The sequence below is a fragment of the Trichechus manatus genome, unplaced genomic scaffold (assembly GCF_000243295.1).
Source record: "Trichechus manatus latirostris isolate Lorelei unplaced genomic scaffold, TriManLat1.0 scaffold00035, whole genome shotgun sequence".
Classification (NCBI taxonomy): domain Eukaryota; kingdom Metazoa; phylum Chordata; class Mammalia; order Sirenia; family Trichechidae; genus Trichechus; species Trichechus manatus.
This window is the reverse complement of record NW_004443971.1, coordinates 3,701,536-3,713,044: the sequence shown is the minus strand read 5'-3', so window position 1 is coordinate 3,713,044 and position 11,509 is coordinate 3,701,536. Positions and strand designations below refer to the sequence as shown.

General features: G+C 45.7%; 1 protein-coding gene across 2 annotated transcripts; it reads left to right on the top strand.

The window, feature by feature from the left end:
- On the top strand, window positions 1-10,579 carry SERTAD4 (SERTA domain containing 4). Of its 2 annotated transcripts, XM_004375182.3 has the most exons (4): window positions 1-42; window positions 5,157-5,348; window positions 6,503-6,618; window positions 9,062-10,579. In XM_004375182.3, exons 2-4 carry the CDS (start codon window positions 5,174-5,176, stop codon window positions 9,824-9,826), a joined length of 1,056 nt encoding a protein of 351 aa, XP_004375239.1. In that variant the 5' UTR covers window positions 1-42; window positions 5,157-5,173; the 3' UTR covers window positions 9,827-10,579. The 2 variants fall into 2 exon arrangements, with proteins under 2 accessions (XP_004375239.1, XP_004375238.1); XM_004375181.1 differs by lacking the exon at window positions 1-42 and having other exon boundaries at window positions 5,017-5,348; window positions 9,062-9,826.
- The last annotated feature ends 930 nt before the right edge of the window (window positions 10,580-11,509 follow it).

The window sequence follows — 11,509 nt, the reverse complement described above, 5'->3', positions numbered from 1 at the left end:
CAGCTCGAGCTCTGCGGCCGCCGCCTCCCCGCTGACCCCGCGGTAAGAGACGGGCTGGGAGCGGGCCGTGCGGGCAGGAGGCCGGGCCGGTGGAGGGCTAGGGCTGGTGCCCGGGGCGAGTGCTGGCGCCGACTGGCATCCACGCGTCCCTTCGCCCGCCCTCCCGCTCAGCGCTGCGCCGGAGTCACCAAACGGACTCGCACCGGCCCGGGCGGAGCGGGGGCGGAGCGGGGGCGGCGGGGGCTTCTTCCGGGGCCGGCGTGCGCCGCCGCGCCTTTCCCCGGCGGGAATCGCCGCCACCGTGAGGGCTGCTCCGGTTGCTGCCCGCGCGGACACAGCCGAGTCAAGGGGCGGGTGGGGACCGCACCTCCGGTGGGATCTCAGGGTCCTCGGGCGCCCTTTAGTCCCTTATTCTAGCGGACGGGGGCCCGGATCGGGGATGCCCCTCGGTCTGGACGCCGCGGCGATTGGCAGGTGGGGAGGGAGGGATTGTCGGTGTCAGGAGCGCGCGTTTACAAGAAAAAGGAATAGCTGCAGGAGCTGACACGCTCTGTCCCCCGCCACCTCCGCCCCCGCACCTTCCAGTCAGCCGAGCCGCGCTGCGGGCGGCGGCGGCTCCTCTGTCCTCAGCTCACCTCCCCGGCGGGCTGAGGCTGCTGCCCGCCCGGTCCACGCCTCCGCCTCTCTCCTCCCTTCCTCCTCTCCCGCCTCCTCGGCCTTCGCAACTTTCCAGAGCGCCCGGCTGGTGCCGCAGGGGCGGGGGAGAGCGGCCTGGGGCTGCGGGTGGCGTGGACTGGGCGGACGCGCGGCAGGAGGCGCGGGCGGTGTCCTCGCGGCCCCGGTTCTCCGGGCGCGAAGGGCGCTCCCGCAGCCGCGGACTCTTGAGTGGGTTTGGCCGGCGAGGGAGGGAGGGCCAGACCGGCATCTGCTGCAGGCTGGAGCGCGGGGCCCGGGCCAGCCTCGCCAGAGCCCTGCCAACCGCCGTGAGTCATTTCCTTGGAATTCTACCTTTGGTGTTTATTTCCCTTAGAAGGAAACTCGGTTTAAAAAAAAAAAAAGAAGAAGAAAGAAAAGAAAGAAAGAAGAATAATAGCTCTTATTCTTCAGAAGAGGCACACGGCTCCCGCACCACGTAAAGACAACTTGCCCTTTGTTCCCAGACCCTTGAGGGTGTTGTTTACTTTCTCCTGCGGACGGCGGCCAGGCGGGCGCTGCTCGCTACCCTGGAGAGGGGTCAGGGGCTGCAGCACCGACCCCCGGGGGTGTGTCTGCGCAGGAGGCAGGACAAGGTGGCTGCCGCCCTCCTACAGGGGTCGGTGTTCCAAACCTCGGACCTTCCTATTGGGTCTGGTCTGAGGAGAGCTGGCGCCAGGGCTTGGCCATCCGGGCCCCCCTCGCTCCCCGCAGACCCTGCATCCGCATTCCTAGCCCCAGGACCCGATCTAAAGCTCCTGACCTCCCGGGGCTGCAGCTGAGAAATGTACTTCCCAAGGTAGACAGGTGCACTGGGGGACTGGCAGAGGAGCGGCTTCTGTCCTCTTAGAAGGGTTGACGGATTTGATTTTGCCCTTCCACACCCCGCTCCCACCCCCCACCACCAAAAGCCGGAGAAGCTGTTGAAATCTTGTCACCGACAAGGTCGCGGTCAGGGGCTTGATTCCACCTGGGCAGGACATTTAAGACTGGCAGCGTCAAAGAGGAGGTGGAAATATCCGCTCTTTCCTTCTCTCCTTTTCAGTATTGGAGTCAGACCTCTGGCTGCTATAATACTGTTAATAAAATGTTCTCTAAGTTCCAGTAATGGGTGTAGGGAGGAGAAAGAATGACCAGGAGCCCCCTGTTAGACTAAAGGTGCCCCAGAATCTGGGATACCCTGCTGGGTGTGTCAGCCCTTCCTATTAGCATCGTCAGAATGGCTCAGAGTTAAGAACAAGGCTAACTCACCTGGAAAAAACAAATTATGTAGAAATGCCAGGTAACTTTACTATGAACATCTGCTGGAAAAGCTTGACATTTTAGCCCTCAGCCTTCTGGGAACACTACATCCACTTGGCTTACAAAATAGACATGCAGGAGCCTGAGGATAAAGGGTTAGGTTTTTTTTTAAGCCCCTGTATAGACACAACACACGTTAACACCCTCCTTTTGAATACACTTACCTCTGATGTTAAAAAAAACAAAATTTGCCGTAAATATAAATCTTTGTGGCTCTATTTAATATTAACAGCACATAATTTTGTAGACATGAACTTCTGAGTTCGGTAACAGAATTATGATGTAAATCTCATCATACACAGAGTAATAGTTTGGATCTGTACATATAATACAGATAATCATGTGAAACATTGGTGCTTAACACTCTACATTCCAATTTTTCGTGAACATTGAACTTGCCTTCTTAATTTAACATCCCAGTGTAAGACTCAATGGCAAAATCTCCTCCCTGCTCCCGAATAATTCTAACTCATTCATGTTTTATTCAGACTTACATAAATCACTTGCAGACTCTTAGACTCTTCAGTTTAAGATTTTGTATATAAAAGTTTCCAATTCAAAAAAGAAAAAGTTACTGAAATTAGATATTGTAAAGAAAAGAAATAGCCAAGATAAAAACGATTATGCCAAGTTTCAAATTCACATGCGTAATTTAATGATAGAATTCAGTATTCTGGAAACAATACTAACAAATAGAAACACTGAAATCCTTAATAACCAAAAAAGCTCCAACAATAAGTCACTAAAATATAGACAAACTCTTGACTAACATGAAGCAGCACAGGGTCCATATAATGTCCTGTTAAAAAAAGACGATCGCCACTAGAGGCCTGCGAATACTTTACTTTCTTAAGGGACAGTGGGTTCGTCAACCTGTTTTTGTTTATGTGTAATAAAAGTTCTACATGGGCAAAAAGATTGAATCTGTTTCCCAGAATCCAGCATAAAAGTGAGTGTAAATTTCAAGCTGGAAAGTATTGTAATCAATAAGAGAGGACTGCTGAATCTGGTAGAAAGCTGTCATCCGTTTGCTCCTTGCAATAGCTTTACTTGACATAGTTGTCCCTTAGAATAGGGGAAGAAATTGGACCATTTCATGAGATTCTTCCATGGATGCTGAGTTTGAGGTTTGGTAGAGAGAATAGCTTAATTTGTTAAATCAGTGTTGGCTAAATTTCTTGGTTGATGACTCAAAGAGCAAAATAAGTGGCATGTCCCACCATTTCTTTATAGAGAACTAATTGAACTTCTTTTATTCTTTTGTGATAACATGTTTTAATGAATCTTTGCTGCTGTCTCTTTAGAGGTGCCGTAGGGCATCTTAAAAGAGAAGGGGTTAGCTGATTCCTTGTTCCAGCCACTGACATGGACACCTCCTCTGTCTTTCAGAAGGCTATTTGACCCAGCCTTGCTTCATTCTTCAGTGAGGCTGGGACAGAGTTTGGGACCTCAGAGAGAAGCCTGGGTGAAGGATGGAGTCGTTGCTGTCAAGAACTCCTCTGTTAGCCAGAAGTACACTGTCACTTTAATGAAGCTGTTTCCCCTTACCCTGGTGTTTTCCCTCCCTTCACCTGGAAGTGGATCTTGTTATAACATGTAGGTAATGATAGTCTCCTGTAAGACAATGGTAGAGTCACCCTTTCCCAAATGCATTACAAGCTGTATAATTTGGAGAAGAAAGCAAGAATTAGACCCTTAGTGTATATTTGAAAGACAATCAGTCTTAAGAAAGCCGGCCTGACATCACTCTTTCTGACAGTTCTTTAAACCACGAAGTGGGATAGCGGAGGTTGTGGTCCCCTAAAGGAATTAGCCATTAACAAGGCATTGAGGCTGCTCTGTTGTGGTCTCTGCTGTCACAACCGATCTATGGCCCCTAGCTAGGTCTTCTGCCTGTAATATCAGACCCTCTTCTCCTTCGAATTCACTTACAAAATTTTTTTTCATTGTGGTAAACATCAACGGAGGAGGCAGAATATTAAACAGACATGTCGACAATCTTCACATGTACGATTCAGGGACATTAATTATGGTCATCATGTTGTTCAACCATTACCCTTAACCATTCCCACATTTTTCATCTCTCTTAGCAGAAGCTCAGTGTCCCCTAAGTATTGTGTCTTCCTTTCCTCTCCCTCCATCCACCCCTGGTAACCACTGTGAACTCACTTCTGACCCTACCCTGAGCCCTACTTAGGACCAAGTGAAGAAACCAAGCCCCCCACATGAGTGCTGCAGGGGCCCCAGTAATGTCACAGAGCTCAAGGCTCCCAAGTCTCCTTGTAGGCCGTGAACTGGAGAGAAGGGCAGTGGTATGTTGCCTCTTGGAAAGTTCCTGCCTCATGTCTGGGCTTTGCAGTGTAAAGAGTTGTCGGCTTCCTCTGGCCTCGGAGCCCTGGCTCCTGGTTAATATTCCGCCTGCTCGGTTGATGTTGTGCTTGGCTCCTGGGGGACTGCAGCTCACGGCTTGAAACTGGAGCCAATTTTCTGTCTTCATCTCAGTGTTTTGACTGGAGGCAGATCCAGTTCAGTCCAATCAGGGCTGGTGGAAACAACTACCAAGTGTCTCTGTCTGCTTCTCTTTGGGAGAAGAAAGTGGAGGGCGCCCCAGAATGTTGCAAAGGGCCTGGCCCTGTGGAAATGAGAGGAGGAGGGTTAGGGGCAGTGGAGCAGACTGTGAACCTGAGCAGCAGTTGGGATTACGGTGCAGATCCCTCCCCTTTTTTTCTTTTTGATTGATTAGCGGATTTTCATCAAAGGAGACTCCCGGGTGATTGACTAGAAAATTGATTTTGCCTTATTAATAGAAAGGAAGCGCAAGGGTTTTGGCCCTGCCTCTTAGCGTACATCTTCTGCGGGAAGGTCAGGAGGAAAATCTGTTTAGGAGGCAAAGCAGCTGTCTCAAAGAGGGCTGAGGGGAATCTGAGAACAATAAGAAATGGGGTTTTAAAGATCCGCCCATGAAATGCAGATTGCTGAACACAGAGGCTGAGCTAATAGCAGCAAGAGAATTTGCTGAGGTTTTCTTTGAAAAAATAATAAAATGTTTCTGGGCAAAGGGGAGGACCGAGAAGTAAAAGTTTCCTCAAAGCAAAGGAGTGAAGCTGCCAAGGCCGTCCCTGGCCTTGCTCCTGATGGCGGCTATTTTCCTTTCTTTTCAGATCTGAGGCTGTCAGCGATGACTCTGGTTCTGTCCATGAATAGATTTTGCGAGCCCATTGTCTCTGAAGGAGCTGCTGAAATTGCTGGGTACCAGACGCTATGGGAGGCTGACAGCTACGGAGGCCCGAGCTCCCCGGGGCCAGCACAGGCCCCTCTGCAGGGAGACCGGGGAGCCGGTCCCCCGCTGGCAGGTACTGCCCTTGACTTCCCATGCTGCCTCTGCAGCCAGACTGGGGGGCGGTAGGTGGTGTCTGGGGTGCCCTTCTGAGTGGAAAAAGCTCGTGCTCCAGGGGTTCAAGGAGAGGACCAGAGGTGCTATTTAAACTGCATCCAAATCTGCATCTACATGTGCTGCTGCTTCTTGTGTTAGTCCTGCTTCTCTGTTTTAAAGAAAACCAAACCAGATTGTCAAGCTCTGGGTTTGGGTTTGGGTTTTCCACCCTGTGGGGCCATATGGCTTTACAATGAACTCTCTGTCCCGTGAGACTTAGAGGAAGCTACACTTGGGTCCAGAAACTATGTGTCCTTTCTTTTTATTATGTACACAATTGACTTCAATATTGTAGGAAAAAAAATTTTTAAAGCCAAGAAGATAGAAATATATTGTTCCTGACTCTTTACTCTTATATTCTAAGTTCCTTTGGATTTTTGTATAGTAGCAGCTATTTTAAAAAAAACGAAAATGTAAAACAGAAGCTCAGTTGAAGTTAGTTTTGCTAAAAAAAAGTAAAAGCTCTGTCCTTTAAAAAGAATCAGACTTTGCTTTTACATGGTTAACATTTTTGAGGGTGAAACGGACTTTAGTTGCCCAGCATTTTAATTTTAAATTTAAAAAATTTGAATTTCATATTTTGAAAGCAGGAATATTCTATTATAACTCCAATGTGCAGATAACCATTTGTTTACTTGCCTAGAGCCAATAATATTTTAAAGTTGGTTGATCATCAGTGGTTACAGTTAAAGACGTATACATTTGAATAGCGGTGTTATATTCTCATGAATTTAATTAAACAATCTGAATAAGTACTAATACTATCTCAGTTGTTAACTCTTCCCTTTTATGGATTTTGCTGTTTACCTGTGCATAGAATTAAGATATTGAGTATCCAGTAAATCCTGAGATATATCATTTTTCTCTATAATTGACTAGAAATCCTTGCTCAGCCTAGGTCACAGGATTCCGTATGATAGCAACTACTAAGACAAATGTTTATTTTTAATCACGATACATACAGACAAATATGCAGCTAAGTTATCCTCTAGAAAGAAAGGAAACGAAAGTATTTTGTTTGGAGAACCTCTGGCAAACCGCATGTCATTTGTCATATCTGATTTATTACCACAGGATCACATTACAGGGGAATTTCAAATCCTGTAACAACATCCAAGATCACATACTTCAAGAGGAAGTATGTGGAAGAAGAGGATTTTCACCCACCACTCAGCAGCTGTAGCCATAAAGTATGTTTTTTTTAATAGTCATTATTTTTATTAAGAGTTTAAGATACTTAGTTGCTTGATCCGTTTCCAGAAATTAAATTGTTCCACCCAGGCAGTGAAAATGAGCCAGCTCTTAGCAGAGCCACATTAATCCTTGTCACTGTTTTGGGTCCTGTGTTATTTTTTGTGAAGTAGTTTGAGAAAGAGCTCCTCTACCCAGAAATAACAAAATCAAACAATCCAAGAAATGTCTTTTTTACTTACGATACAATTTTTCTCAAGTGGCGTCAGTGGTTACGGTTATCCTGTGCCTTTAGTATGCAGAAATGTACTTGTTCTCCTCTGATGTGCTTTTCCCTCACCGAGCTCTGCCTGCCCCCTTCCCTGTGCGCCCACTTCGGGTAACTCACGGTTTTCCTAACCTCCTAGAGGTGGACTCACAATCCCTTGAGTGTGTGCATGAAAATAGAAACATGCACTTCACTGTATATTCATTACGTATGTTAAGTTTATTAAAATACATAATTCATTCCCAAAAAAGGAGCAAAGCAAACTTTTTTGACGTATAGGAAGAAAGTAACAGAACTGGGTAAGTATGTAGAATTAGGAAACTGGCCATCTAAGCTTTTGAAATATTCATTCTTTTTCCTTCTGATGATCTTTCAAAAGCTGTCTGCTGATTTAATAATCATGGAGGGTATACCAGATGCTGGTCAGTTGATCCCAACCCATAATGACCCCATGTGCGTCAGAGTAGAACTGTGTTCCATAGGGCTTTCAGTGGCGGGTTTTTCAGAAGTTGATCACCAGGCCTTTCTTTCAAGGTGCCTCTGGGTGGACTTGAACTTCCAACCTTGCGGTTAGCAGCTGAGTTCTGAACCAATTGCACCGCCCAGGGATAACCCAGACGTTGGTTGTCTGAAATGCTGGGGATGTTTTTAATTCATCTTCCTCTTTCTCATCGTGGTCCCCAGTCCTGTAGGTGTTGCTCATAACAAAACATCAGGCTGTCCTGGCAGGCTAGGGGGCTTTTCCTCCCATGTGTAAGTCCTGCCTGCGGTCAGCCTGGGCTGATTTAGTTCACAGCTCCTCAGGTTATGCTGCCAGTTTGCTTTTTTCTGACCTGGAAGAGCCGGCCTCAGGGACACAAGCAGTTTATTTCCTTTTTGCTTTCTGTGTTGTGCTTGTCGCTGTTTTCCAATTGCTTCTGGATTTACGCTGACCACCACATAGGAGTGAGTCTTCTCATTCTCTTTCTGCCTAGTCCCAGAAGGAAGGCTGCTTTGGCCCCTTCAACTGACATGTCCTGTGAGAGTCTCAACCTCATGAATTATTGTCCCCCATCAAGCAAGGATAATTGCAAGCATGGAGCACAGAGATTAAAAGAGGAACAAGACTGAAAGCCAGGTCTTATGTTCCTTGATGTCTGGGCCAAGGATTGAAGTATACTCATTATGACCTGCATCTTGGCATCTTTTTAAAAGCATTTTATTGAAGCAAAATCTCTGTGCGGTATATGTGTATATACGTATATGTATAAGGAGCCTTGGTGGCGCAGTGGTTAAGCGCTTGCCTGCTAACCGGAAAGTCAGTGGTTCCAATCTGCCAGCCACTCCATGGGAGAAAGGTGTGGCAGCCTGCTTCTGTAAAGATTAAAGCCTTGGAAATCCAGTGGGACAGTTCTACTCTGTCCTATATGGTCACTATGAGTCGGAATCAACTGGACGGCAATGGCTTATGCGTGTGTCTGTGTGTGTGTGTGTGTGTGTATGTGTGTGCACGTGTATCCCAAGCCCAAATCAGTTGCCACCAAGTCAACCCTTACTCATGGCGAACCCATGTATGTCAGAGTAGAACTGACATAGGGTTTTTAATGGCTGACTCTTTGGAAGTAGATCACCAGGCCTTTCTTCCAAGGTACCTCTGGGTGGACTGGAACTGCCAACCTTTCAGTTGGCAGCTGAGTGCCTAACCATTTGTGCCAAGCAGGGACACACACACATAAAAGCACAAGTATCATAAGGTTACAGCTCAATGAATTTTCCCAAAGTATACATACCCATGTAGTTAGCATCCAGATCAAGAAACAGAACATAACCAGCAACCCAGAAGGCTCCTTGTGCCCCCTTCTACTCACTACCTCCCTACACCCCAGAGTAACTGCTCTCCTGACTTCCAACAGCATAGATCTCTTGTATGTGCCTCAGCATCTCCCTCATTGGGCCCTAAAAGAACGAGCAACCCGACTTCCTCTCAGTGCTGAGGTCTGCGTGTGGCTGGATTCCCTTGTGCTTGGCCACACAATGAGTCAGGGAGGGCCAGGGGAGGAAAGGGGGCCCCCAGCAGCATAGCTAAATGACCCTGGGGGAAACAAGGCCACGAGTCCCAGACCCAGAAACAGATAGGCTGTGATATTTGTGTACAGGCCTTTTCCTAAGCTTTCTCTTCCTTTCTTGATTTCTAGACCATCTCAATTTTTGAGGAGCGAGCCCACATCCTTTATATGTCCTTAGAAAAGCTAAAGTTTATCGATGACCCTGAAGTATACCTCCGAAGATCTGTCCTTATAAACAATTTGATGAAAAGGATCCATGGAGAAATTATCATGCAGAATAACTGGTGCTTTCCTGCCTGCTCTTTCAACGGCGCCTCTGCCCAAGAGTGGTTCATGGCTCAAGACTGTCCTTATCGAAAACGACCACGCATGGCCAAAGAGGAGTGTGAAAAGTTTCATGCCTGCTGCTTTTACCAAGAATGTGGCGGCCACTACCTAAATTTACCCCTTTCTGTCAATGCTAATGTCGGAAGTGCCTCCACTGCCTCTTCCTCCTCCTCCTCCTCATCTTCCTCTTCCTCTTCCCCTCTGCCTTTACCGAGTTGTTCCCACCAGGTGGATTTTGACGTAGGCAGACCACCTATTTACAAGAGTGATGGCCAGATACCTGCCAATGAAATATTCATTACTAATGTCAGGTCACTTGGTGTTCAGGAAAAGGCCAAATTAAATGATGAGAAAGCAAACAGTGACACCAACAGGGATGGTGGCCCCCTAAGCCATGAACTTGTGGGAAATGACCTTGCTTTTGAGTGCAAAGGCCAATTTTATGATTATTTTGAGACTGGATGCAATGAGAAAAACAATGTGAGTGAGTCTTGGAAAAAGTCGTTGAGGAAAAAGGAGCCTTCACCAAGTAACAAACTATGCTGCAGCAAAGGAAGTAAAATATGAGCCATCTTTTCACCGAAACTTTGAAGCATGCACAGCATGATCAATTAGCTCTCATAAATTTTATTTTGAATGGCTTTTATAGTTTTGTACAACTGATAAAATTATGCCATGAACATGCCGTCTCGCTTTAATGCCTGGAGAGCAGATTGCATAAAACATCTGTATAGTAGGCATCAGCGAGCTACTTATAAATGTGGTGATTTTATCAAGAAAACAGTTGGCCGCTTAAAAGTATATATCTTAGTTTTCTTACAGAAAAGATGAGTAGATTAGACTGGGGGACAACGTGCCCTTGTGATATTTCCATTGCCTCCCCCCTTCAAGGAGCCCGTCAGTAGTTAAGAACCTTCAACGTGTTTGCCAATTAATTAGGTAGTTATTTGGTAAGCAAATCAATATAACCAGCAAAGGATGTCTGCTTTTTCTATATGATACAGTATTTTTTCTGAAGAAATGACTGAAAGCAAGGAGCTAGATGAAATGGCTTCATGGTGCTGTTAAGTATTTGTATTTAACAGTCTTGTGTGACAGATGAAATAGGAGGGAACATAATAAAGCACACCTGTCTAGGGGCGGAATCGACAGTAGCAGAGAGGGTAATCCCTGCAAGTTCCTGGCTTGCCTGCGATGGGTGATGAAGCTTTTAGGGATGCGTTATACAGGGCGATTTTTGGTGCCTTACTTTATCTTAATTTTTGCCAATGTGAAAATTAAGGATAAATCAGAGTTTCAGCAGGGATTTAACAAACAGGAAAATTAAAAAACAGGGTGGATCAATATTGTTTGAAAACTGTTTAACTGAACTATGGCATTCAACTTTTGATTCAACATCTCTGTTCTTCCTTTATTTTCGATGCCCAGTTGCTTTTGGATTTAGCATGTTTAGAAAGGGATGGAGGAACAATAGCGAGGGCTGTTAGAGACCAGCACGAGCTCCTTGAGCTTTTCTAGGGTGACGGTCTGTTGCTGGGGTTTGGGTTTTTTGGGTTTTGGGTTGTTTTGTTTTGTTTCATTGTCCAATGAAGTTCATGAACCTGTGGCATGCATTATACTTTAATCTGTTTTGCATCATTTCACTCGTTTAGATTATAAACGCATGTGGTTTTTTATATACGACTTTTGCTGTTGATTAATAAGAAGCACAATGTTAATAAATCGTGGTGATCAATAAGGTTTTATCTTAAAGAATGTAAAGATTTTAGTTTGGGGAAATTTATTTTGGAGAAATGGGACTCAACCTGTAATAGTTACTATGTATTTGGTCAACATTTTCTCAATATTTCTTTTATTTGTACATTTGCAAGAGTGTTCAGAGTGCCCCTCTGACCATCCGTCCTCCCACTCCGGCCGACTCCTCCTGCTAAAGTGTGTTCCAATTTCCAAGGTCACTGATTGATTTAGGCCTCCTGAAACAATACTTTACAGGAACCAAATGCCAAATGGGGGAAATAAATAAGTCCTCCTAATTTCTCCAAGATAAAAGCTTTTTTATTATTGCTATCAATATTAAATATAGGTCTCATTCATACAGTGTATGAGTAGGATCATCATTTGGACGATTGTCCACAAGGACCAATTTTGAAACATGTTCTTGTGTTATAGCTATAGTCTAGTAACATTGTTCCTTATTTTCAATATTTGATAAACATTTGATGTTGAAAACTTAGATGATAGATGCTTGTA